This window comes from Leptosomus discolor, unplaced genomic scaffold, assembly GCF_034619465.1.
Source record: "Leptosomus discolor isolate bLepDis1 unplaced genomic scaffold, bLepDis1.hap2 HAP2_SCAFFOLD_228, whole genome shotgun sequence".
Taxonomy (NCBI): domain Eukaryota; kingdom Metazoa; phylum Chordata; class Aves; order Leptosomiformes; family Leptosomidae; genus Leptosomus; species Leptosomus discolor.
This window is the reverse complement of record NW_028237797.1, coordinates 738-28,139: the sequence shown is the minus strand read 5'-3', so window position 1 is coordinate 28,139 and position 27,402 is coordinate 738. Positions and strand designations below refer to the sequence as shown.

The 27,402-nt window shown below is 67.1% G+C and overlaps 1 protein-coding gene across 1 annotated transcript; it reads left to right on the top strand.

The window, feature by feature from the left end:
• Positions 1-1,285: 1,285 nt before the first annotated feature.
• On the top strand, positions 1,286-26,884 carry LOC147412762 (liprin-alpha-3-like; the record flags this gene model as incomplete). The annotated part of the gene is given in 19 exon segments (XM_086481047.1): positions 1,286-1,516; positions 2,912-3,013; positions 3,700-3,864; positions 4,796-4,870; positions 6,129-6,203; positions 7,962-8,162; positions 10,576-10,722; positions 12,473-12,607; positions 15,311-15,361; positions 15,363-15,395; positions 17,012-17,143; positions 20,222-20,284; positions 20,404-20,483; positions 21,388-21,475; positions 21,477-21,530; positions 23,642-23,719; positions 23,721-23,818; positions 26,662-26,740; positions 26,742-26,884. Coding segments are annotated over 19 exon segments (2,030 nt in total), but the record flags the coding sequence as incomplete, so codon positions are not given.
• Between the last annotated feature and the right edge of the window lie 518 nt (positions 26,885-27,402).

The window sequence follows — 27,402 nt, the reverse complement described above, 5'->3', positions numbered from 1 at the left end:
GGCAGGATGATGTATGAGATGCCCCCCTACGTTGCCCGTTGCAGGCAGGGGGCCGGCAGGATGATGCTGAGCTCCCGCCTGTCCCGTGTTGCAGGCAGGGCGCAGGCAGGGGGCTGGCAGGGTGATGTATGAGATGCCCCCCACGTTGCCCGTTGCAGGCAGGGCACAGGCAGGGTGCAGGCAGGATGATGCTGAGCTCCTGCCCGTGCCACCTTGCAGGCAGGGTGCAGGCAGGCTGATGTATGAGATGCCCCTCACGTTGCCCACTGCAGGCAGGGCGCAGGCAGGATGATACTGAGCTCCTGCCCGTCGCCCGTTGCAGGCAGGGCGCAGGCAGGAGGCCGGCAGGATGATGTGCGAGGTGCTGCCCACCCTGTGTTGCAGGCAGGGTGCAGGCAGGGTGCAGGCAGGCTGATGTATGAGATGCCCCTCACGTTGCCCACTGCAGGCAGGGCGCAGGCAGGATGATGCTGAGCTCCTGCCCGTCCTGTGTTGCAGGCAGGGCGCAGGCAGGGTGCAGGCAGGCTGATGCTGAGGTCCTGCCCGTCGCCCGTTGCAGGCAGGGTGCAGGCAGGGCGCAGGCAGGGTGCAGGCAGGACGATGCTGAGCTCCTGCCCGTCCCGTGTTGCAGGCAGGGTGCAGGCAGGGTGCAGGCAGGATGATGTATGAGATGCCCCCCTACGTTGCCCGTTGCAGGCAGGGGGCCGGCAGGATGATGCTGAGCTCCCGCCTGTCCCGTGTTGCAGGCAGGGCGCAGGCAGGGCGCAGGCAGGGCGCAGGCAGGGTGCAGGCAGGACGACGCTGAGCTCCCGCCCGTCGCCCGTTGCAGGCAGGGTGCAGGCCGGGCGCAGGCAGGGCGCAGGCAGGGCGCAGGCAGGGCGCAGGCAGGATGATGCTGAGCTCCTGCCTGTTGCCCATTGCAGGCAGGGCACAGGCAGGGGGCCGGCAGGACGACGCTGAGCTCCCGCCCATGCCGCCTTGCAGGCAGGGCACAGGCAGGGTGCAGGCAGGGCACAGGCAGGGCGCAGGCAGGACGACGCTGAGCTCCTGCCCGTCCCGTGTTGCAGGCAGGGCGCAGGCAGGGCACCGGCAGGACGACGCTGAGCTCCCGCCCGTGCCGCCTTGCAGGCAGGGTGCAGGCAGGGCGCAGGCAGGATGATGTATGAGATGCTCCCCTACGTCGCCCGTTGCAGGCAGGGCGCAGGCAGGGGGCCGGCAGGATGATGTATGAGATGCTCCCCTACGTCGCCCGTTGCAGGCAGGGCGCAGGCAGGGGGCCGGCAGGATGATGTGCGAGGTGCTGCCCACCATCAGCGAGGACGCCCGGCGCGGCTCGGGCTGCCCGGAGGAGCCGGGGCTGGAGCCGCTGATGGTGCAGATGCTGCGGGAGCGGGAGCGGCTGCTGGAGACGCTGCGGGACACGCAGGAGGGGCTGGCGGCCGCCCAGCTGCGCCTGCGCCACCTCGCCCACGAGAAGGACGCGCTGCAGCGGCAGCTCAGCGCCGCCCTGCCCCAGGTGGGCGGGGCCTGCGGGGGGTGGGCGGGGCCTGGCGGGGTGGGCGGGGCCTGGGTGGGCGGGGCCTGGGGTGGGCGGGGTCTGGGGTGGGCGGGGTTTGGGGGAAAGGGGCGGGGGGCGGGGAGTGGGGCGGGGAGGAGGATGGGGGAAGCGGGGTGGGGTGGGGGGGTGGTTTGGGTGGGGTGTGGTGAAAGGGGGGGCGTGGTTTCGGTGGGGGCGTGGTTAAGGCAGGGGGTGTGGCTAAATGAGGGGGTGTGGCTAAAGGAGGGGGTGTGGTTACAGGAGGGGGTGTGGCTAGTGGGGTGTGGCTAAAGGAGGGGGTGTGGCTACAGGAGGGGGTGTGGCTAGCGGAAGGGGTGTGGCTAGTGGAAGGGTGGGGGTAGTGAGGGTGTGGCTAAAGGAGGGGGTGTGGCTATTGGAAAGGGTGGGGCTAGTAGGGGTGTGGCTGAAGGAGGGGGTGTGGCTGAAGGAGGGGTGTGGCTAAAAGAGAGGGTGTGGCTAGTGGAAGGGGTGTGGGTAATGGGGTGTGGCTAAAGGAGGGGGTGTGGCTAGTGGGGGTGTGGCTAAAGGAGGGGTGTGGCTACAGGAAGGGATGGAGCTAGTCAGGGTGTAGCTAAACGAGGGGGTGTAGCTAGTGGAAGGGGTGGGGCTAGTGGGGGTGTGGCTAAAGGAGAGGGTGTGGCTAGTGGAAGGGGTGTGGTTAATGGAAGGGGTGTGGCTAGTGGCGAGCGTGTGGGGTGGGCAGAGTTAAGGGGGAGGGTGGGGTGGAGGAGGAAGAGTTGGGGGCGTGGCTAAGTGGGGGCGTGGTTTAGTTCGGGGGCTGGCTAATGGAGGGAATGGTAAATGGAGGGGGTGTGGCTAGCGGAAGGGGTGTGGCTAATGGGGTGTGGCTAAAGGAGGGGGTGTGGCTAGTGGAAGGGGTGGGGCTACTGGAAGGGGTGTGGGGTGGGCAGACAAGGGGAGGAAGAGTTAAAGGGAGGGGGCGTGGCTAAGTGGGGGCGTGGTTTTGACGGGGCGTGGTTTAATCAGGGCGTGGGTTTCATTGGGGTGTGGCTAAGGGAGGGGCGTGGTTCATGGAGGGGGTGGGGCCAGCGGCCAGGGCGTGGGGTGGGCAGAGTTACGGGGAGGAGGCGGGGCTAAGGAGAGGGGAGGAGCTAAGGATGGGCGTGGCTAAGGATGGGCGTGGCTAAGGAGGGGCGGGGCTAAGGAGGGGCGGGGCTAAGGAGGGGGCGTGGAAAGAGAGAGGATGAGTTCAGTGGGGGGCTATTGGTGTCCCCGTGTGTCCCTGTGTCCCCATGTCCCTCATGTCCCCACACCCCCCATGTCCCCCCATGTCCTCACGTCCCCGTGTCCCCCCATGTCCCCCCGTGTCCCCCCGTGTCCCCCCGTCCCCAGGAGCTGGCAGCGCTGACGAAGGAGCTCAACGGCTGCCGGGAGCAGCTGCTGGAGCGGGAGGAGGAGATCGCGGAGCTGAAGGCCGAGCGCAACAACACCCGGGTGAGGCCACATGTCACCCGCCACCCGCCACCTGTCACCTGTCACCCGTCACCCGTCACCTGTCACACGGCACCTGGCGCCCCGACCCCATCACCCGGCCACCCCACGTCCCAGCTGCTCCTGGAGCCCCTCGAGTGCCTCATGTCCCCACGTCCCCACGTCCCAGCTGCTCCTGGAGCCCCTCGAGTGCCTCATGTCCCCACGTCCCCCTGTCCCAGCTGCTCCTGGAGCCCCTCGAGTGCCTCATGTCCCCACGTCCCCACGTCCCAGCTGCTCCTGGAGCCCCTCGAGTGCCTCATGTCCCCACGTCCCCACGTCCCAGCTGCTCCTGGAGCCCCTCGAGTGCCTCATGTCCCCACGTCCCCACGTCCCAGCTGCTCCTGGAGCCCCTCGAGTGCCTCATGTCCCCACGTCCCCCTGTCCCAGCTGCTCCTGGAGCCCCTCGAGTGCCTCATGTCCCCACGTCCCCCTGTCCCAGCTGCTCCTGGAGCCCCTCGAGTGCCTCATGTCCCCATGTCCCCCTGTCCCAGCTGCTCCTGGAGCCCCTCGAGTGCCTCATGTCCCCACGTCCCCATGTCCCAGCTGCTCCTGGAGCCCCTCGAGTGCCTCATGTCCCCACGTCCCCCTGTCCCAGCTGCTCCTGGAGCCCCTCGAGTGCCTCATGTCCCCATGTCCCCCTGTCCCAGCTGCTCCTGGAGCACCTCGAGTGCCTGGTGTCCCGCCACGAGCGTTCCCTCCGGATGACGGTGGTCAAGCGCCAGGCTCAGTCCCCCGCTGGCGTCTCCTCCGAGGTCGAGGTCCTCAAAGCCCTCAAGTCCCTCTTTGAGCACCACAAGGCCCTCGATGAGAAGGTGGGTGCTGGGGGAGGGTCATGGGGGAGTCTTGAGGGGTCTCCAGGGGCTCCCAGAGGGGGTCTCAGGGTGTTTTGGGGTGACACGGTGGGACCTGATGGGACCTAAGGACGTTCCATGGGTCCCTGGGCAGGTCCTGGGGTGACCCGTGGGGGACCTGGTGGTCCCCAGGGGTGTCTCAGGGGGCTTCTGGGGTGACCTGGTGGGACCTGGTGGTCCCCAGGGGTGTCTCAAGGGTCCTGGGGGGGGTGGGGTGTGTCCTGGGGTGACCTGGTGGTTCCAGAGGGAACCTGGGGGTGTCCAAGGGGGTCTCAGAGGTGCCAGGGGACTCCTGGGGTGACCCATGGTGGCCCTGGTGGTCCCCAGGGATGTCTCAGGAGTCCCAGGGGGAGTTCTGGGATGACCTGGTGACACCTGGGCGGCATCTCAGGGGGCTTCTGGGGTGACCTGGTGGGACCTGGTGGTCCCCAGGGGTGTCTCAAGGGTGCCGGGGGGCGGGGTCCTGGGGTGACCTGGTGGTCCCAGCGGGGACCTGGGGGTGTCCAAGGGGGTCTCAGAGGTGCCAGGGGACTCCTGGGGTGACCTGGTGGGACGTGGTGGTGGCCCAAGGGTGCGTCGGGGGTCCTAGAGTGACCCAAGGCATCTGGGTGGTCCCATGGGACTTGGGGGGGGCTGGGGACACCAGGAGTAGTGTCGGGGTGACACAAGGGGGGTTCTGGTGGCTCTGGGGACAATCCAGGGGGTCCTGGAGGTCCAAGAAGGGTTTCTGGGGAGCCTGGTGGACACACACCCCCCCCCCCTCCAAGGGGTCCTTGCACACTCCTGGTGGGTTTGGGGGATGCTGGGGGGGTCGTGGGGGCACCCAAGGGTGCTGGGGGGGGGGGGGTGGGGGGGTGTGGGCCGTGGGTCACCCCCGCTTTGTCCCCAGCAGGTTCGGGAGCGGCTGCGGGTGGCTCTGGAGCGGGTGGCCGTCCTCGAGGAGGAGCTGGAGGTCTCCAACCAGGAGGTGGGTGACGCTGCGGGGTGGGTGACACTGGGGGGGGGGGGGGGGGGGGAGGGGGTGTGACGCCGGAGGGTGGGTGTCCCCGTGGTGGTGGGTGTCCCCGTGGTGGGTGTTGGGTGTCCCCGTGGTGGGTGTTGGGTGTCCCCGTGGTGTTGGGTGACCCCATGACGTGGTGGCCTGGGGAGGGTTGTCCCCATGGGTGGGTGTCCCCATAGGTGGGTGTCCCCAGGACGTGGTGTCCCCACAACAGGGTGTCCCCACAACGTGGTGTCCCCATGGGTGGGTGTCCCCTGTCGGTGAGATGTCCCCATGGGTGGGTGTCCCCATGACATGGTGTCCCCATGATGTGGTGTCCCCAGGACGTGGTGTCCCCACAACAGGGTGTCCCCACAACTTGGTGTCCCCATGGGTGGGTGTCCCCACAACGTGGTGTCCCCATGACTTGTTGTCCCCATGGGTGGGTGTCCCCTGTCGGTGAGATGTCCCCATGGGTGGGTGTCCCCGTAACATGGTGTCCCCATGATGTGGTGTCCCCAGGACGTGGTGTCCCCATAGGTGGGTGTCCCCATGGATGGGTGTCCCCATGGATGGGTGTCCCCACAACAGGGTGTCCCCATGACTTGGTGTCCCCATAGGTGGGTGTCCCCATGGGTGGGTGTCCCCTGTCGGTGAGATGTCCCCATGGGCAGGTGTCCCCATGACATGGTGTCCCCATGATGTGGTGTCCCCGGGACGTGGTGTCCCCATAGGTGGGTGTCCCCGTGGGTGGGTGTCCCCACAACAGGGTGTCCCCATGACTTGGTGTCCCCATGGGCGGGTGTCCCCATGGCGTGATGTCCCCATGACATGGTGTCCCCATGACATGACGTCACCATGACGCGACGTCCCCATGACATGATGTCACCAAGACGTGGTGTCCCCATGACATGATGTCCCCATGACACGATGTCACCATGACGCGACGTCCCCATGACGTGACGTCCCCATGACGTGATGTCACCATGACATGATGTCACCATGACGCAACGTCCCCATGATGTGACGTCCCCATGACGTGACGTAACCATGATGTGATGTCACCATGATGCGATGTCCCCATGACCTGATGTCACCATGACGTGACGTCCCCATGACGTGATGTCCCCATGACGCGACGTCCCCATGACGTGACGTCCCCGTGACGTGACATGTCCCCATGACGTCACGTCCCCATGACGCGATGATGTCCCCTCCCCCCGCCATGCCGCCGGCCCCCCCGCAGTCGCTGTCCCTGCGGGAGCAGCTCTCCCGCCGACGCTCCGGCCTGGAGGACACGCCCAGCGATGGCGACACCCCGGTACGAGGGGTCAGGGGTCACGGGGTCATGGGGGGGGGGTCACAGGGGGTCACCGGGGCTTGGGGACCCCTGGGGTCAGAGGTCAGGGGGCAGAGGATGCCTCCTGGGGGAGGTGGTCCTGGGTGCCCTGGGGTCGGGGGGGTCACAGCTCAGGGGTCAGGGGTCACAGGTCGGGGGTCAGAGTTTGGGGCTACAGATCAGGGGTCACAGGTCATGGGTCAGAGGTCATGGCTACAGGACAGGGGTCAGAGGTCGTGCCCTCTCTTCATGGCCACCGGGTTGGAGTCACCGGGGTCAAAGGTCAGGGGTCAAAGGTCAGGGGTCGGGGTTGGCCATCAGGGTCAGGGGTCAGGGGTCACGCCCCCTGCAAGGCAGCATGCCTGAGGGGCGGGGGGCCACGGGCAGAGGGGGTGGGGGGGTCAGGGTTTGGGGTCAAAGGTCAGGGGTCAGAGGTCAGGGATCATAGGTCATGGGGTCAGAGGTCATGTTCTGCCATACAGGTGGGGGCCGAGGGCCTGTAGCCGGTACCACGGGTGGAGGGGGGTGGGGGTAAGGGGGGGGGGTGTGTGGTGTCAAAGATCAGGGGTCAGAGGTCAGGGGTCAGGGCTCAGAGGTAGGGGTTGGGCCTCAGGGGTCAGGGGTCACGCCCCCCGCAAGGCAGCAGGCCTGAGGGTGTGGGGAGAGGGCCATGGGTGGAGGGGTCGGGGTCAGGGGTCGGGGTCAGAGGTCATGGAGTCAGAGGTCAGAGGTCTTGAGGTCATGGATCAGGGGTCAGAGGTCATGGGGTCCTAGATCACAGGGTCAGAGGTCACGTTCCTGACGTACTGGTAGTGCCTGAGGGCCTGTAGCTGGTACCACGGGTGGAGGGGGGACTGGGGGTGCGGGGGTCAGGGTGGGGATCAAAGGTCAGGGGTCATAGGTCAGGGATCAGAGATCAGGGGGTCAGAGGTCATATTCCTGCCATAGAGGCGGTGCCTGAGGGCCTGTAGCTGGTACAATGGGCAGAGGGCGGTGTGTGGAGGACCAGGGGGTTGGGGTCAAAGGTCATAGGTCATGGGTCATAGGTCATGGGGTCATAGGTCAGGGGTTCATAGGTCATGGGGTCAGAGATCACGTTCCTGCCATAGAGGCAGTGCCTGAGGGCCCGTAGCCAGTATCATGTGTGGAGGGGGTTGGGGGTAAGAGGGGGTGGGTGTCAAAGGTCAGGGGTCGGTCAGGGGTCATAGGTCAGGGGGTCAGAGGTCACATTCCTGCCGTATGGGCAGTGCCTGAGAGCCCATAGTCGGTACCATGGGTGGAGGGGTGGGAGGTGGAGGACCAGATGAGGGGTCAAAGGTCAGGGGTCAGAGATCAGGGGTCATCGGTCAGGGGTCAGAGGTCACATTCCTGCCATAGAGGCGGGGCCCGAGGGCCAGTAGCCAGTACCATGGGTGGAGGGGGGTGGGGGTCAGGGTGGGGGTCATAGGTCAGGGGTCATAGGTCAGAGGTCATCGGTCAGGGGGTCAGAGGTCACATTCCTGCCATAGAGGCGGTGCCTGAGGGCCCGTAGCCGGTACCACGGGTGGAGGGGGGTGGGGGTCAGGGTGGGGGTCATAGGTCAGGGGTCATCGGTCAGGGGGTCAGAGGTCACATTCCTGCCCTAGAGGCGGTGCCCAAGGGCCCGTAGCCGGTACCACGGGTAGAGGGGCGGAGGACCGGGAGGGTGTGGGGGGGTCAAAGGTCAAGGGTCACCGACATCCGTCCCCCCCTGTTCCGCAGGGTCCCCCCGAGGGCCGGCGCCGCGAGGCGGAGCTGGAGGCGTCGCTGTGCCGGCAGCGGGCGGTGGCGGCGCAGCAGCGGGAGCGAGCGGCCGCCCTGTGCCGGCAGCTGGGGCGGCTGCAGGAGGAGGCGGCCGGCGCCCAGCGGGAGCTCGCCCGCGCCCAGGAGGCCGGGGCCAAGCTCCAGCGGGACCTCAAGGAGGTGGGGGGCGGCCCCGGGGCGGCGGGAGGAGGGGCGGGGTGGGGGAAGCCCAAGGAACGGGGAGGGAGCCTGCCGAACGGGGAGGGGGAAGCGCCAAACTGGGAGGGAGGAGCGCCAAACTGGGAGGGAGGAGCGCCAAACGGGGAGGGAGGAGCGCCAAACTGGGAGGGAGGAGCGCCAAACTGGGAGGGAGAAGCGCCAAACTGGGAGGGAGCTCTCCAAACTGGGAGGGAGAAGCGCCAAACGGGGAGGGAGAAGCGCCAAACTGGGAGGGAGGAGCGCCAAACTGGGAGGGAGGAGCGCCAAACTGGGAGGGAACTCTGCAAACTGGGAGGGAGAAGCGCCAAACTGGGAGGGAGCTCTCCAAACTGGGAGGGAGAAGCGCCAAACTGGGAGGGAGAAGCGCCAAACTGGGAGGGAGGAGCGCCAAACTGGGAGGGAGGAGCGCCAAACTGGGAGGGAGAAGCGCCAAACTGGGAGGGGACTCTGCAAACTGGGAGGGAGAAGCGCCAAACTGGGAGGGAGCTCTCCAAACTGAGAGGGAACTCTGCAAACTGGGAGGGAACTCTCCAAACTGGGAGGGAACTCTCCAAACTGGGAGGAAGCTCTCCAAACTGGGAGGGAGAAGCACCAAACTGAGAGGGAGCTCTCCAAACTGGGAGAGAACTCTCCAAACTGGCAGGAAGCTCTCCAAACTGGGAGGGAGAAGCGCCAAACTGGGAGGGAGAAGCGCCAAACTGGGAGGGAGAAGCGCCAGACTTGGAGGGAGCTCTCCAAACTGGGAGGGAGCTCTCCAAACTGGCAGGAAGCTCTCCAAACTGGGAGGGAGAAGCGCCAAACTGGGAGGGAGAAGCGCCAAACTGGGAGGGAGAAGCGCCAGACTTGGAGGGAGCTCTCCAAACTGGGAGGGAGCTCTCCAAACTGGGAGGGAACTCTCCAAACTGGGAGGGAACTCTCCAAACTGGGAGGGAGCTCTCCAAACTGGGAGGGAGAAGCTCCAAACTGGGAGGGAACTCTCCAAACTGGGAGGGAGCTCTCCAAACTGGGAGGGAGAAGCTCCAAACTGGAAGGGAGATGCTCCAAACTGGGAGGAAGCTCTCCATACTGGGAGGGAGCTCTCCAAACTGGGAGGGAGAACCTCCAAACTGGGAGGGAGAAGCTCCAAACTGGGAGGGAGCTCTCCAATCTGGGAAGGAGAAGCTCCGAACTGGGAGGGCCCAAGATCTGGGGAGCACCCATGAGGTGGGGAGCACCCCAAACTGGGGAGGGGGGCACCCCCGGGGTGGGGGAGGAGGGGCGGGATGGGGGAAGCCCAAGGAACTGGGAGGGAGCTCTCCAAACTGGGATGGAGCTCTCCAAACTGGGACGGAGCAGCTTCAAACTGGGAGCGCCCATGAGCTGGGGAGGAACCCAAAATGAGGGGGGGGGGGGGGCGGGGGCACCCCTGAACTGGGAGGGCGTAGCCCCAAACTGGGGAGCATACCCTGACTGGAGGACCTCCTTCAAACTGGGAGGGAGCAGCCCCCAGACTGGGAGGGAGCAGCCCCAAACTGGGAGGGAGCAGCCCCCAGACTGGGAGGGAGCAGCCCCAAACTGGGAGGGAGCAGCTCCCAGACTGGGAGCACCCGTGATTGGGGGAGCCCATTTCAACTGGGAGCCCTCTCCAACTGGGAGCCCCCTCCAACTGGGAGCCCCCTCCAACTGGGAGCCCCCTCCAACTGGGAGCACCCCCAGCCCGGTCAGTGTCCCCACCCCCGTCCTGACGTGGGCCCCCTGCTCTCCCCGTGTCCCCATCCCTGTCCCCATCCCTGTCCCCTCCCCATGGCGTCCCTGTCCCCATCCCATCCCATCCCTGTCCCTGTCCCCATCCCATCCCTGTCCCCATCCTTGTCCTCATCCCCATCCCGTCCCATCCCCATCCTGTCCCCACCCCCCCCCACTGTCCCCATCCCCACGCCATCCTTGTCCCTGTCCCCACCCCTATGATGTCCCCATCCCTGTCCCTGTCCCCATCCCGTCCCTGTCCCCATCCCATCCCTGTCCCCATTCCTACCACATCCCATCCCTGTCCTTGTCCCCATCTTCTCCCCATCCCATCCCCATCATGTTGTCCCCATCCCATCCCTGTCCCTGTCCCTGTCCCCATCCCATCCTGTCCCTGTCCCCATCCCATCCCCATGCCATCCTTGTCCCCATCCCCACCATGTTGTCCCTGTCCCCATCCCATCCCTGCCCCCAACCCTGTCCCCATCCCATCCCATCCCTGTCCCCATCCCATCCCGTCCCTGTCCCCATCCCATCCCCGTGCCATCCTTGTCCCCATCCCCACCGTGCTGTCCCTGTCCCCATCCCACCCCACGCCATCCCCGTCCCTGTCCCCACCCCCGTACCCCTCGGACGTCCCCGTCCCCAGGCGCTGGCGCAGCGGGAGGACATGGAGGAGCGCATCACCACCCTGGAGAAGCGCTACCTGAGCGCCCAGCGCGAGGCCACCTCCCTGCACGACGCCAACGACCGCCTGGAGAACGAGCTGGCCAGCAAGGACTCGCTCTACCGCCAGGTGGGACCCCCACCGCCCTGGGACCCCCACCCTGGGACCCACCACCCTGGGACCCCACCCTAGGACACCCTCTTTAGGACCCACCGTGCTGGGAACCCACCGCCCTGGGACCCCCACCCTGGGACACCCACCCCCTGGGACCCACCCCCCTGGGACACGAACTTTGGGAACCCACCACCCTGAGAACCCACCACCCTGGGACCCACCACCCTGGGAACCCACCCTGGGACCCAACCCTGGGACATGAACTTTGGGAACCCACCACCCTGGGAACCCACCACCCTGGGAACCCACCCTGAAATCTATCTGGAACCCCCACCCTGGGACCCCACCCTGGGACACCCACTTTAGGACCCACCACCCTGGGAACCCACCACCCTGGGACCCCCACCCTGGGAACCCACCCCCTGGGACCCAACCCTGGGACATGAACTTTGGGAACCCACCACCCTGGGACCTACCACTGTGGGACACCTACCTTGGGGCCACCACCCTGGGAACCCACCACCCTGGGACCCAACCCTGGGACATGAACCTTGGGGCCACCACCCTGGGACCCACCACCCTGGGAACCCACCCTGGGACACCCTCTTTGGGACCCACCACCCTGGGACCCACCCTGAGATCCACCATCTGGAACCCACCACCCTGGGACACCCACCACTCTGGGACCCCCACCCTGGGACCCACCACCTTGGGACACCCACCCTGAGATCCGCCATCTGGAACCCACCACCCTGGGACCCAACCCTAGGACACCTACCTTGGGGCCACCACCCTGGGACACCTACCTTGGGGCCACCACCCTGGGACCTCCACCCTGGGACCCACCACCCTGGGAACCCACCACCCTGGGAACCCACCACCCTGGGACACCCACCAACCTGGGACCCACCCTGGAACCCACCACCCTGGGACACCTACCTTGGGGCCACCACCCTGGGAACCCACCCTGAGATCCACCATCTGGAACCCACCACCCTGGGATCGATCCACCAACCTGTGACCCCCACCCTGGGACCCGCCACCCTGGGACACCCACCCTGGGACATGAACCTTGGGGCCACCACCCTGGGACCCACCACCCTGGGACACCCACCACCCTGGGACACCCACCCTGAGATCCACCACCCTGGGACACCTACCTTAGGGCCACCAGGCTGGGACACCCACCCTGAGATCCATCTGGAACCCCTACCCTGGGACCCTCACCCTGGGACACCCTCTTTGGGACCCACCACCCCGAGACCCCCACCCTGGGACACCTACCTTGGCGCCACCACCCTGGGACGCCCACCACCACCCTGGGGGCCACCAACTGGGATCCACCACCCGGGATCCACCACCCTGGGACACCCACTCGGGACCTCCCCCTCGGGACCCACCACCCAAGCCCCTCACCCTGGGACCTTCACCCCTGGCCACACCCCCTGGCACCCCCATGTCCCACGGTGACCTCCCCGCACCAAAGGCCTCCGTGGGGTGACGTCCCCTTGACCCACAGTGATGTCCTTGTCCCAAGGGGTGACGTCCCCATGATGTCACCACAGCAGGACCTCCACGGGGTGACACCCCCATGGTGGTGGGCTTGATGGGACAGTGCTCCTCCACCGAGGAGCTCCGACAGATGGTGTCCCCCACCCCACGGCCATGTCCCTCACCTCATGGCCGTGTCCCCCGCCCCACGGCGATGTCCCCCGCCCCATGGCGACGTCCCCCCCACCCCACGATGCCATCCCCACCCCCACAGAGCGAGGAGAAGGGCCGGCAGCTTCAGGAATGGTTGGAGGACGCCAAGGCCAAGCTCCAGCAGACCCTGCAGAAAGCCGAGACCCTGCCCGAGATCGAGGCCCAGCTGGCTCAGAGGGTGGCAGCTCTCACCAAGGTTGGGGGGGGGTCCTGGGGGGGGGGGTCCTGGGGGGTCCTGGGGGGTCCTGGTGGCTCCTGGTCAGGTTCTTGGGAGGTTCTTGGGGGGTTCTTGGGAGGGTTCTGGAGGGTCTATGGGGGGTTTATGGGGGGCTGTGGGGCACTGCAGCCCTCACCAAGGTGGGTGAGGGGTCTGGGGGGGGGTCCTGAAGGGGTCTCGGGGGGTCCTGAGGGGGTCCTGGAGGGTTCTGGGGGTCCTGAGGGGGGGTACTGGGAGGTTCTTGGAGGGTTCTTGGGGGGTTCTTGGGAGGTTCTGGAGGGGCTGTGGGGGGTTCATGAGGGTCTATGGGGGGTTTATGGGGGGCTGTGGGGCACTGCAGCCCTCACCAAGGTGGGTGAGGGGTCTGGGGGGGGGTCCTGAAGGGGTCTCGGGGGGTCCTGAGGGGGTCCTGGAGGGTTCTGGGGGTCCTGAGGGGGAGGTGCTGGGAGGCTCTGGGAGGTCCTTGGAAGGTTCTGGAGGGTCTATGGGGGGTTCATGAGGGTCTATGGGGGGTTATGGGGGGCTGTGGGGCACTGCAGCCCTCACCAAGGCGGGTGAGGGGTCTGGGGGGGGTTCTGAAGGGGTCTCGGGGGGTCCTGAGGGGGTTCTGGAGGGTTCTGGGGGTCCTGGGGGGGGGTACTGGGAGGTTCTTGGAGGGTTCTTGGGGGGTTCTTGGGAGGTTCTGGAGGGGCTGTGGGGGGTTTATGGGGGGCTGTGGGGCACTGCAGCCCTCACCAAGGTGGGTGAGGGGTCTGGGGGGGGTCCTGAAGGGGTCTCGGGGGGTCCTGAGGGGGTCCTGGAGGGTTCTGGGGGTCCCGGGGGGGGTTCTTGGGAGGTTCTTGGGGGGTTCTGGGGAGGTTCTGGGGGTAGAGAGGAGGTGTCCGTCCCCACGGCCTCATGGGTCCCCGTGTCCTCGGTGGTCGCCGTGTCCTCGTGGGTCCCCATTGGTCTTGATGTCCCCGTCCATCCCCATGTCCCTGTCGGTCCCCATGTCCCCATCCATCCCCATGTCCCCGTTGGTCCCCATGTCCCGGTCCATCCCCATGTCCCCGTTGGTCCCCATGTACCTCTGTTGCTCCTCATGTCCCCATTGGTCCCCCCGTTCCCATCCATCCCCATGTTCCCTTTGGTCCCCATGTCCCTGTTGGTCCTCATGTCCCTGTTGGTCCCCACGCCTCCATCGGTCCCCACGTTCCCGTCCATCCCCACGTCCCGGTCCATCCCCATGTCCCTGTTGGTCACCATGTACCTCTGTTGGTCTTCACGTCCCCATCGGTCCCCACGTTCCCGTCCATCCCCATGTCCCCATTGGTCCCCATGTCTTCGTCTATCCCCATGTCCCTGTTGGTCCCCATGTCCCCATCGGTCCCCATGTCTCCATCCATCCCCATGTCCCTGTTGGTCCCCATGTCCCCATTGGTCCCCATGTCCCCATCGGTCCCCATGTCTCCGTCCATCCCCATGTCCCTGTTGGTGCCCATGTCCCCATCCATCCCCATGTCCTTATTGGTCCCCACTTTCCCGTCCATCCCCGTGTCCCTGTTGGTCCCCGTGTCCCCGTTGGTCCCCATGGCCCCGTCCATCCCCATGACTTCATGGGTCCCCATGTCCCTGTTGGTCCCCACGTCCCCGTTGGTCCCCATGTCCCCATCCACCCCTATGTCCCCATCCCCCCCCATGTCCCCATCCATCGCCATGTCCCTGTTGGTCACTATGTCCCCATGTCCCCATCCATCCCCATGTCCCCGTCCATCCCCATGTCCCTGTTGGTCCCCATGTCCCCATCCATCCCCATGTCCCCATCCATCCCCATGTCCCTGTTGGTCACCATGTCCCCATCCACCCCCATGTCCCTGTCCATCCCCATGTCCCCATCGGTCCCCACGTTCCCATCCATCCCCATGTCCCTGTTGGTCACCATGTCCCTGTGTCCCCATCCATCCCCATGTCCCCATCCATCCCCATGTCCCTATTCATCCCCATGTCCCTGTTGGTCCCCATGTCCCCATCCATCCCCATGTCCCCATCCATCCCCATGTCCCCATCCATCCCCATGTCCCTGTTGGTCCCCATGTCCCCATCCATCCCCATGTCCCCATCCATCCCCATGTCCCCATCCATCCCCATGTCCCTGTTGGTCCCCATGTCCCTATCCATCCCCATGTCCCCATCCATCCCCATGTCCCTGTTGGTCCCCATGTCCCCATCCATCCCCATGTCCCCATCCATCCCCATGTCCCTGTTGGTCCCCATGTCCCCATCCATCCCCATGTCCCCATCCATCCCCATGTCCCCATCCATCCCCATGTCCCTGTTGGTCCCCATGTCCCCATCCATCCCCATGTCCCCATCCATCCCCATGTCCCTGTTGGTCACCATGTCCCCATCCACCCCCATGTCCCTGTCCATCCCCATGTCCCCATCGGTCCCCACGTTCCTGTCCATCCCCATGTCCCTGTTGGTCACCATGTCCCCATGTCCCCATCCACCCCCATGTCCCCATCCGCCCCCATGTCCCCGTCCATCCCCATGTCCCCATCCACCCCCATGTCCCCATCCGCCCCCATGTCCCCATCCATCCCCATGTCCCCATCCATCCCATGTCCCTGTTGGTCCCCATGTCCCCATCCACCCCCCATGTCCCCGTGTCCCCCCGTGTCCCCGTGTGCCCCCCCCCCCCAGGCCGAGGAGCGCCACGGGAACTTCGAGGAGCGCCTGCGGCAGCTCGAGGCCCCAACTGCAGGAGAAGAACCAGGAGCTGCAGCGGGTGAGGGACGGGACCCCCCGCTGGGGACCCCCGGGGGGGTCCCCTGGGGTTTGGGGGGTCCCTGGGTTTGGGGGTGTCCCCTGGGGTTTGGGGGTCCCTGCTGAGTGAGGGTCCCTGGGGACTGGGGGATGGTGGGGGTGCTGCTGAGGGGGCTCGGGGTGGTGCGAGGGGGGGTCTTGGAGTCCCTGGGAGGGGGGTCCAGGGGGCGTATGGGGGGTTCGGGGGGGGTATGGGAGGTTTTGGGGTGCAGGGAACATCGTGGGGGGGGCTTGATGGCGTCATTGGGGAGCTTGGGTGGTATATGAGGCGTTTTGGGGTGCAGGGGGGTCATTGAGGGGGTCATTGGGGGGCTTGGGTGGTGCATGAGGCGTTTTGGGGTGCAGGGGGGTCATTGTGGGGGGCTTGGGTGGTGCATGAGGCGTTTTTGGGGTGCAGGGGGGTCATTGAGGGGCTTGGTGGGGTCATTGTGGGGGGCTTGGGTGGTGCATGAGGCGTTTTGGGGTGCAGGGGGTCATTGGGGGGTCATTGGGGGGTCATTGGGGGGGCTTGGGTGGTGCATGAGGCGTTTTGGGGTGCAGGGGGGTCATTGGGGGGTCATTGGGGGGGCTTGGGTGGTGCATGAGGCATTTTGGGGTTCGGGTGTTTGGGGGGGTTGCCTGGGGGGTTTTGGGGTCCTGGGGGGCTTGGGGGGATCATTGGGGGACTGGGGAGGTGCATGAGGGTTTTTTGGGGTGGCAGAGGGGTTATTGAGGGGCTTGGGGGGAGTCATTGGGGGGGCTTGGCTGGGGGGTGGGGGATTTTGGGGTGCAGGGGTGTTATTGAGGACTTGGGGGGGCTTGGGAGGGGGGTGGGGGAGTTTGGGCTCCTGGGGGTCATGGGGGGATTTTGGGGGTCCTGGGGGCTTAAGGGTATCATTGGGGGGCTGGATAGGTGCAGAGGGGTGTTGGGGTGCAGGGGGGTACTTGGGGGGTCTTGGGAGGGCTGTGGGGGGGAGTTTGGGCTCCTGGGGGTCTTGGGGTATCGTTGGGGGGCTGGGGGGCTTGGAGGGATCATTGGGGGGGCCTGGGAGGGGGGTGGGGGGAGTTTGGGCTCGTGTGGGTCATGGGGGGATTTTTGAGGTCCTGGGGGGCTTGAGGGGGGGTCATTGGGGGGACTCGGGAGGTGGCGGGAGTTTGGGGTCCTGGGGGGTCATTGGGAATTTTGGGGGCTTGGGGAAGTCCTTGGGGGGCGCTTGAGAGGGGGGTGGGGGGAGTTTGGGCTCCTGGGGGTCATGGGGGGGGATTTTGGAGTCCTGGAGGGCTTGGGGGGGGTGGGGGTGGGGGGGGGGCTGGGGAGGTGCAAGGGGGTTATTGAGGGCTTAAGGGGGTCATGGGGGGGGGGGGCTTGGGAGGGGGATGGGGGGTTTTGGGGTCCTGGGGGGGGGTCTGGGGGGGGGGGGTGATGTGGGGGATGTTTTGGGGTGCAGAGGGCTCTGCGGTTTGCTCCTGGTCCGGGGGGGGTCATGCTCCTTGAGTGGGGGGGGGGGGGGGGCTCTGGGCGAAGGTGCTGGTGTTAGGGGGGTGTCCGCAGGTGCCCCCCTCCCTGATTTTGGGGACACCCCCCCCCCAAAAAAAAAGGCCCGGCAGCGGGAGAAGATGAACGACGAGCACAACAAGCGGCTGTCGGAGACGGTCGACCGGCTGCTCTGCGAGTCCAACGAGCGGCTCCAGCTCCACCTCAAGGAGAGGATGGGGGCTCTGGAGGAGAAGGTGGGGGGGCTGCAGGGGTCCTGGGGGGTCCTGGGGGGTCTGGAGGGGTCCTGGAGGGATCCTGGGTAAATCTGGAGGGGTCTGGGGGGGGGTTCTAGGGGGTTTGGGGGTAGTCCTGGAGGGGTCCTGAGGGGTCTTGGGGAGGTCTGGAGGGGTCCTGGGGGGTCTGGAGGGGTCCTGGAGGGGGCTGGGGTAAATCTGGAGGGGTCCTGGAGGGGTCCTGGGTGTCTGAGAGGGGTCTGGAGGGGTCCTGGAGGGGTCCTGGGTAAATCTGGAGGGGTCTGGGGGGGGTTTCTAGAGGGTTTGGGGTAGTCCTGGAGGGGTCCTGAGAGGTCTTGGGAGGTCTGAGGGGTCCTGGGGGTTTCTGGAGGGGTCCTGGAGGGGGGCTGGGGTAAATCTGGAGGGGTCCTGGAGGGTCTGGGAGGTCTGGGGTAGTCCTGGAGGGGTCCTGGGGGGTCCTGGGTGTCTGAGAGGGGTCTGGAGGGTTCTGGAGGGGTCTGGGGTAAATCTGGAGGGGTCTCGGGGGGGGTTCTAGGGGTTTGGGGTAGTCCTGGAGGTGTCCTGAGGGGTCTTGGGGAGGTCTGAGGGGTCCTGGGGGGTCTGGAGGGGTCCTGGAGGGGCTGGGGTAAATCTGGAGGGGTCCTGGAGGGGTCCTGGGGTGTCTGAGAGGGGTCTGGAGGGGTCCTGGAGGGGTCCTGGGTAAATCTGGAGGGGTCTGGGGGGGGTTTCTAGAGGGTTTGGGTTAGTCCTGGAGGGGTCCTGAGAGGTCTTGGGGAGGTCTGGAGGGGTCCTGGGGGTTCTGGAGGGGTCCTGGAGGGGGCTGGGGTAAATCTGGAGGGGTCCTGGAGGGTCTGGGAGGGTCTGGGGTAGTCCTGGAGGGGTCCTGGGGGGGTCCTGGGGTGTCTGAGAGGGGTCTGGAGGGGTTCTGGAGGGGTCTGGGGTAAATCTGGAGGGGTCTCGGGGGGGGTTCTAGGGGGTTTGGGGTAGTCCTGGAGGTGTCCTGAGGGGTCTTGGGGAGGTCTGGAGGGGTCCTGGAGGGGGCTGGGGTAAATCTGGAGGGGTCCTGGGGGATCTGGAGGGGTCCTGGAGGGGTTTGGGCTACTCCTGGAGGGGTCCTGGGGTGTCTGGAGGGGTTCTGGAGGGGTCCTGGGTAAATCTGGAGGGGTCTCGGGGGGGTTTCTAGGGGGTTTGGGGTAGTCCTGGAGGGGTCCTGAGGGGTCTTGGGGAGGTCTGGAGGGGTCCTGGGGGGTCTGGAGGGGTCCTGGAGGGGGCTGGGGTAAATCTGGAGGGGTCCTGGAGGGTCTGGGAGGGTCTGGGGTAGTCCTGGAGGGGTCCTGGGGGGTCCTGGGGTGTCTGAGAGGGGTCTGGAGGGTTCTGGAGGGGTCTGGGGTAAATCTGGAGGGTCTTGGGGGGGGTTCTAGGGGTTTGGGGTAGTCCTGGAGGGGTCCTGAGGGTCTTAGGGAGGTCTGGAGGGGTCCTGGGGGGTCTGGAGGGGTCCTGGAGGGGGCTAGGGTAAATCTGGAGGGTCCTGGAGGGTCTGGGAGGGTCTGGGGTAGTCCTGGAGGGGTCCTGGGGGGTCTGAGGGGGGTCGGGAGGGGTTCTGGAGGGGTCTGGGTAAATCTGGAGGGGTCTGGGGGGGGGTCTAGGGGTTTGGGTAGTCCTGGAGGAGTCCTGAGGGGTCTTGGGGAGGTCTGCAGGGGTCCTGGAGGGTCCTGGGGTAAATCTGGAGGGGTCTGGGGGGGGGTCTAGGGGGTTTGGGGTAGTCCTGGAGAGTCCTGAGGGGTCTTGGGGAGGTCTGCAGGGGTCCTGGAGGGGTCCTGGGTGTCTGGAGGGGTCTGGAGAGGTCCTGGAGGGGGCTGGGGTAAATCTGGAGGGGTCCTGGGGATCTGGAGGGGGCTGGGGTAAAGCTGGAGGGGGCTGGGGTAAAGCTGGAGGGTCCTGAGGGATCTGGAGGGGTCCTGGAGGGGTCCTGGGGGGTCTGGAGAGGTCCTGGAGGGGTCCTGGGGGGTCTGGAGAGGTCCTGGGGGAGTTCTGGGGGTTTCTAGGGGTTTGGGGTAGTCCTGGTGGGGTCCTGGAGGGTCTGGGGTAGTCCTGGAGGGGTCCTGGGGGTCCTGGGGTGTCTGAGGGGGTCTGGGTAAATCTGGAGGGGCTGGGGTAAATCTGGAGGGGTCCTGGGGGATCTGGAGGGGTCCTGAGGGATCCTAGGCGTCTGGAGAGGTCCTGGGGGAGTTCGGGGGGGGTTCTAGGGGGTTTGGGGTAGTCCTGGAGGGGTCCTGGGAGGTCCTGGGGTGTCTGAGGGGGGTCTGGAGGGGTTCTGGAGGGGTCTGGGGTAAATCTGGAGGGGTCCTGGGGGGTCTCCGTGGGGTCTGGGGTAGTCCTGGAGGGGTTCTGGGGGGTCTCTGGGGGGTCTGGAGGGGGGGTCTGGAGGGGTTCTGGAGGGGACTGGGCTAGACTTGGAGGGGTCTGGGGGGTCCTGGGAGTCTGAGGGGGGTCTGGAGGGGTCCTGGAGGGGTCTGGGGTAAATCTGGAGGGGTCCTGGGGGGTCTCCGGGGGGTCTGGAGGGTTTCTGGAAGGGTCTGGGGTGTCTCTGGGGGATCTGGAGGGGTCTGGGGTAGTCCTGAGGGGTTCCTGGGGGGTCCTGGGGTGTCTGAGGGGGGTCTGGAGGGGTCCTGGGGGTCCTGAGGAGGTTGGGAGGGGTCTGGGGGGGTCTGGAGGGGTCGAGGGGGGACTGGAGGATCTTGGGGGGGGGGGGTTCTTGGGTGGTCCTGGAGGGTGCTGGAGGGAGCGTGGGGTGTCCTGGGGGAGCCTGGAGGGTCTTGGGGGCGGTTTTGAGGGGGGTCCTGGGGGTCCAGGGGGGGTCTGGGGGGGTCCTGGAGGAGAAAGTGAGGGGTCCTGGGGGGGGGGGGGGGGGTGTCTTAGGGGGTCTGCAGAGCCAGGATGGGCACCCTGGAGGAGAAGGAGGGGGAATGGGGGGGGGGGGTTGAGGATCTGGGGGGGGCCCTGGGGGGGGGGGGCCTGGATTATTCTGGGGGTCCCTCATCCCCTGACACCCCCTCACCCCCCCCCACCCCCCCCCAGAACTCGCTGAGTGAAGAAATCGCCAACATGAAGAAGCTGCAGGACGAGCTGCTGCTCAACAAGGTCGGGGGGGGGGGGGACACACACCCACCCCCTGGGGGGGGGGTTAGGGGGGGTCCCCAACACTGACAGACCCCCCCCAAATGACACACCCCCACCCCCCCACACCCCCCCCCTCCCAGGAGCAGCTCCTGGCGGAGATGGAGCGGATGCAGCTGGAGCTCGACCAGCTCCGGGGGCGCCCCGTCTCCTCCTACTCCAGGTACCCCCCCCCCCCGGGAACCCCCCCCCCCCGTCCCCCCCGGGACCCCCTGACCCCCCCTGCCCTGAGGAGACACCCCCCCCCCCCCCTCCTCCTGCCCCCAGCCCCCATGGGAACCCCCCTACTGCCCTAGGGGCTCCTCTATCCCCCACCCCCCCCCGCTCCAGAACCCCCCCAACACCCCCACCCCCCCCAATTGCTTTGGCGACCCCCCCCCCCCCCCCGCTGCCCCAAGACCCCCCTCATCACTCACTGACCCCCCCCCAGCACCCCCCCAATTGCCCCAGGACCCCCCTGGAATGCCCTAGCACCCCCCCCAGCATCCCCCCCACTCCCCTGTAGCCCCCCCCCAAAGCCAGGACCCCCCCCAGCATCCCCCCAATTACCCAATGACCCCCCCAGGACCCCCCCAGCACCCCCTAATGACCTAAGTCGCCCCACAAGACCCCCCCAGCACCCCCCCAATTACCCAATGACCCCCCAGGACCCCCCCAGCACCCTCTAATGACCTAAGACCCCCACCAAGACCCCCCCAGCACCCCCCCAATTACCCAATGACCCCCAAACCCCCCCAGGACCCCCCCCCAGAACCCCTTAATTACCTAAGACTCCCCCCAGGACACCCCCAATTACCCCAAGACCCCCCAGGACCCCCCAGCACCCCCTAACTACCTAAGACCCCCCCAGCACCCCCCCAATTACCCCAGAGCCCCCCTAGTCCCTCCCATTACCCTACACCGCCCCCCCAGTACCCCCCCACTGCCCTGCAGACCCCCCCCATTACCCCAGCACCCCTCAAACTCCCCCCCAAATCCCCCCCCCAGCCCCCCAGCCCCCCCTGATCTCTCTCTGGGGGGCCGGGGGGGGACGTGCCCCCCCATCCTGTGCCCCCCCGGCCCCCCAGGTCCCTGCCGGGCAGTGCCCTGGAGCTGAGGTACCCCCAAACCCCCGTTGGGGGGGCTCCCCTCGATCCCTACGCCCCCGGTGCCCCCCCCCCGCAGGAGCCGTAAGGGGCGCTGGGCCCCCCCCAAGGAGGACGCTGCCAAGGTGGGGGGGGGGCGGGGGGCTGGGGGGGGGGACTTGGGGGGGCCGGGAGGGGGCAGCTGGGGGGGCTAAGGGGGGTCTTGGGGGCTGGGGGTCTCCAGGAGGGACTTTAGGGGGGATTAGGGGGCTGGGGGGCTCTGGGGTGGACTTGGGGGGCTGGGGGGGGGGCTGAGGGGTGGAACTGGGGGCTCCAAGGGGGACTTTGGGGGGGATTAGGGGGCTGGGGGGAGGGAGCTGGGAGGCTCTGGGGGGGCCTTGAGGGGCTGAGGGGTGGAACTGGGGGGCTGAGGGGAGGATTGGGGGGGGGGTGGGGAGCCCCCGGGGGGACTTTGGGGGGGATTAGGAGGCTGGGGGGGGAGCTGGGGGGCACAGGGGTGGACTTGGGGGGCTCCAGGGAGGACTTTGGGGGCTGAAGGGAAGAATTTGGGGGGCAGGAGGGCTTGAGAGGAGGATGGGGGGGGGCTGACAAGCTCCAGGGGGGACTTTGGGGGGAATTTGGGGGCTGGGAGGAGGGAGATGGGGGGCTCTGGGGTGGACTTGGGGGGCTGGGCGGGGAAATGGGGGGCTGAGGGGGCAGCTGGGGGGCTGAGGGGGGGAATTTGGGGGCTGGGGGGGTGGGTGCACGCCCAGGTGTCCCTTTGTCACCCCGGGGTCCCCGTGGCGGGGGGGGGGGTCCCTGCTGGGGCCGGGCTCTGACCCTGTCCCTGTCCTGTCCCCGTCCCCATCCCTGTCCCCATCCTGTCCCATCCCTTGTCCTGTCCCCATCCCACCCTATCCCGGCCCACCCCATCCCCCTCCCATCCCATTCCCACCCTGTCCTTGTCCCATCCCTGTCCCCACCCCTTGTCCCCACCCCATCCCCATCCCTGTCCCCATTCCCACCCCATCCCCATCCCTGTCCCCATCCCTTGTCCCTGTCCTCACCACACCCTATCCATCCCATTCCCACCCCATTCCCACCCCTATCCCCATCCTTGTCCCCATCCCTGTCCCCATTCCCACCCTATCCCACCCATCCCATTCCCACCCCATTCCCAACCCATCCCTGTCCCTGTCCCCATTCCCACTCCACTCCATTCCCAACCATCCCTGTCCCTGTCCCCATTCCTGTCCCCATCCTGTCCCCATTCCCACCCCATCCCATCCCTGTCCCCATTCCCATCCCATCCCATTCCCACCCCATCCCATTCCCACCCCATCCCCATCCCAATCCCCCCATCCAATCCCATTCCCACCATCCCACCCTCCATTCCCACCCATCCCATCCCTGTCCCCATCCCATTCCCATCCCATCCCTGTCCCCATTCCCACCCCATCCCATCCCCATCCCACCCCTGTCCCCATCCCATTCCCATCCCATCCCTGTCCTCATTCCCACCCCATCCCATCCCATCCCTGTCCCCATTCCCACCATCCCACCCCATTCCCACCCCATTCCCACCCCATCCCACCCCTGTCCCCATTCCCACCCCATCCCACCCCATTCCCACCCCATTCCATCCCTTTCCCCATCCCTGTCCCCATTCCCACCCCATCCCATCCCATCCCTGTCCCCATCCCATCCCCATCCCATTCCCATCCCATCCCTGTCCCATTCCCACCCCATCCCATCCCATCCCATCCCATCCCATCCCATCCCATCCCATCCCTGTCCCCATCCCCATCCCCATCCCATTCCCATCCCACCCCTGTCCCATTCCCACCCATCCCATCCCATCCCATCCCATCCCATCCCATCCCATCCCATCCCATCCCTGTCCCCATCCCCATCCCATTCCCATCCCATCCCTGTCCCCATTCCCACCCCATCCCATCCCATCCCATCCCATCCCATCCCATCCTGTCCCCATCCCCATCCCCATCCCATTCCCATCCCACCCCTGTCCCCATTCCCACCCCATCCCATCCCATCCCATCCCATCCCATCCCATCCCATCCCATCCCATCCCATCCATCCCATCCCTGTCCCCATCCCCATCCCATTCCCATCCACCCCGTCCCCATTCCCACCCCATTCCCACCCCATCCCCACCCCATCCCCATATCCCTATCCCATCCCTCGTCCTTGTGTGTCCTCCCCCCACCCCCACCCCCCCCCATCCCTGTCCCCGCAGGGCCCGGACTGGGAGCGTGTGGGGGCGCCGCTGGAGGGGCCCCCCGAGGGCTCGGACGAGGAGGAGCGGGAGGGGCGGGGGGCTGCGGGGAGCCCCTCTCCCCCAGCGACAGACGGACGTGCAGACGCTGGCCTTCATGCTGCAGGAACAGCTCGAGGCCATCAACAAGGAGATCAAGTCAGTCCCGGGGGCCCCCCCCCCCCAAAATCCCGACATCCCCCCCCCCAGAGAGACCCAAACCCCAGGGGCACCCCAAAATCCCAACATTCCCCCCCCAGGGATGCCAAAGCCCAGGGGCACCCCAAAACCCAACACATTCCCCCCCCCCCCCCCCCGGGAGACCCAAAATCCTGACATCCCCCCCCACAAGGACACCAACCCCAGGAGCACCCCAAAACCCAACATCCCCCCCCCGGGAGACCCAAAATCCAACATCCCCCCACCAGGGACCCCCAAAATCCTGACATTTTTCCCTAAGGATACCCAAACCCCAGGGACACCCCAAAACCCGACATCCCCCCCCCCCCAGGGATGGCCAAACCCCAGGGGGCACCCCAAAATCCCGACATCCCCCCCCAGGGATGGCCAAAGCCCAGGAGCACCCCAAAACCTGACATCCCCCACCCAGGGATGGCCAAACCCCAGGGGCACCCCAAAACCCGACATCCCCCCCCCCAAGGATGGCCAAACCCCAGGGGCACCCCAAAACCCGACATCCCCCCCCAGAGAGACCCAAACCCCAGGGGCACCCCAAAATCCCGACATCCCCGCCCAGGGATGGCCAAAGCCCAGGGACACCCCAAAACCTGACATCCCCCACCCAGGGATGGCCAAACCCCAGGGGCACCCCAAAACCCGACATCCCCCCCCCCAGGGATGGCCAAACCCCAGGGGCACCCCAAAACCTGACATCCCCCCCCAGAGAGACCCAAACCCCAGGGACACACCAAAATCCCGACATCCCCCTCCAGGGATGGCCAAACCCCAGGGACACCCCAAAACCCGACATCCCCCCCCAGAGAGACCCAAACCCCAGGGGCACCCCAAAACCCGACATCCCCCCCCCAAGGATGGCCAAAGCCCAGGGACACCCCAAAATCCCGACATCCCTCCCCCCCCAGGGATGGCCAAAGCCCAGGGACACCCCAAAATCCCGACATCCCCCCCCCGGGATGGCCAAACCCCAGGGGCACCCCAAAACCTGACATCCCCCCCCCAGGGACGGCCAAACCCCAGGGGCACCCCAAAATCCCGACATCCCCCCCCCAGGGATGGCCAAAGCCCAGGGGCACCCCAAAACCTGACATCCCCCCCCCCGAGAGTCCCAAACCCAGGGGCACCCCAAAACCCGACATCCCCCCCCAGGGATGGCCAAACCCCAGGGGCACCCAAAACCTGACATCCCCCCCCAGAGAGACCCAAAACCCCAGGGGCACCCCAAAACCTGACATCCCCCCCCAAGGACACCACCCCAGGGGCACCCCAAAACCTGACACCCCCCCCAAAGAGACCCCCAAAGTCTGCGGCAATGGGGGGCTGGGGGCCAATTGGGGGGGCTGGGGGGGGCAAGTGGGGGGCTCTGGGGGAACTGGGGGCTGGGGGTGAAGTGGGGGGGGCAATGGGGGGTTTGGGGGCAAATTTGGGGGGCTGGGGGCAAAGTGGGGGGGCTGGGGGCGAAGTGGGGGTGCAATGGGGGCCACCGGGGGGGCTCTGGGGGAACTGGGGGCTGGGGGGTAAAGTGGGGGGCAATGGGGGGGCTCTGGGTGCAAGGGGGGGGCTGGGGGCAAATTTGGGGGGCTGGGGGTGAAGTGGGGGGCAATGGGGGGGCTCTGGGTGCAAGGGGGGGGCTGGGGGCAAATTTGGGGGGCTGGGGGTGAAGTGGGGGGGGCAATGGGGGGCTGGGGGCAAATTGGGGGGGCTGGGGGCGAAGTGGGGGGCAATGGGGGGCTGGGGGCCAATTTGGGGGGCTGGGGGCGAAGTGGGGGGCAATGGGGGGCTGGGGGCAATTTGGGGGGCTGGGGGCAAAGTGAGGGGGCAATGGAGGGCTCTGGGTGCAAGGGGGGCTGAGGGTGAAGTTGGGGGGCAATGGGGGGGCTGGGGGCAATTTGGGGGGCTGGGGGCAAAGTGGGGGGGCAATGGGGGGCTGGGGGCCACTTGGGGAGGCTGGGGGCAAAGTGGGGGGCATTGGGGGGCTCTGGGTGCAATGGGGGGGTTGGGGGCAAAGTGGGGGTGCAATGGGGGGCTGCGGGCAAATTTGGGGGGCTGAGCGCAAATTGGGGGGGCAATGGCGGCTGGGGGCAAAGTGGGGGGCAAGGGGGGGCTGAGGGCATATTTGGGGGGCTGGGGGCAAAGTGGGGGGGCAATGGAGGCTCTGGGTGCAAGGGGGGGCTGAGGGTGAAGTTGGGGGGCAATGGGGGGGCTGGGGGCATATTTGGGGGGCTGGGGGCAAAGTGGGGGGCAATGGGGGGCTGGGGGCCAATTGGGAGGCTGGGGGCAAAGTGGGGGGCTGGGGGCAAAGTGGGGGGGCAGTGGAGGGCTCTGGGTGCAAGGGGGGGCTGAGGGTGAAGTTGGGGGGCAATGGGGGGCTGCGGGCAAATTTGGGGGGCTGAGCGCAAATTGGGGGGGGCAATGGCGGGGCTGGGGGCAAAGTGGGGGGCAATGGGGGGCTGGGGTGAAAATTTGGGGGGCTGGGGGCAAAGTGGGGGGACAAGGGGCGGCTGGGTGAAAATTGGGGGGCTGGGGGGCGAAGTGGGGGGGCAATGGGGGTCTGAGGGCATATTTGGGGAGCTGGGGGCAAAGTGGGGGGGCAAGGGGGGGGCCGGGGCCCAACTGGGGGGGCAAACGGGGGGGGGGCAGGGCTTTGAGTGCAAGGGGGGGGGGGGAGGAGCTGGAGGGCTAAACCCGGGGGGGGGGGGGGGGGGAGGGCAATGTGGGACCGCGGGCTATTTGAGGGGGTGCTGGGGTGTACCCCGAGTTTGGGGGGGCCCCCCCCTTGACCCCCCCCCGCCCCGCCCCCCCAGGCTGATCCAGGAGGAGAAGGAGTGCACGGAGCTGCGGGCGGAGGAGCTGGAGAGCCGGGTGGGGGGCGGGGGGGGGGGCGCTGGAGGGGACCCCCCCGGGCCGCTACCGGGGGGGGGGCGCCTCCCTGCCCCCCTCCCTCACCAGCTCCACCCTGGCCAGCCCCTCCCCCCCCAGCAGCGGCCGCTCCACCCCCCGCTGGCCCCGCCCAGCCCCGCCCGCGAGGTGAGGGGGGGGGGGGCGGGGACACCCCCCCCCCCCCAAAAATGGGGAGGGACCCCCCGAAATATATAGGGGAGGGGGAGGGGGGGTGACCTATCGTCAGCCCCCCCCCCCCCCCCTCGAAATAGCCAGGGGGTCCCAAAATGGAGGGGGGGGGGGGGAGCGGGGGGACCCCAAAATGGAAGGGGGACCCCCAAAAATGGAAGGGGACCCCCCCCAAAGGGAGAGGGACCCCCAAAATGGCCGGGGGGCCCCTAAATGGAGGGGGGACCTCCGCCCGAAATAGCCGGGGGTCCCAAAATGGAGGGGGGGGACACCCTAAAATGGTAGAGGGGACCCCCAAAATGGAAGGGGACCCCCCCCAAAGGGAGAGGGGACCCCCAAAATGGCCGGGGGGCCCCAAAATAGAGGGGGGACCCCCAAAATAGGGAGGGAGCCCCCGAAATGTATGGGGGAGGGGGAGGGGGTGGGGTGACCCACCGTCGCCCCCCCTTGAAATGGCCGGGGGGCCCCAAAATGGA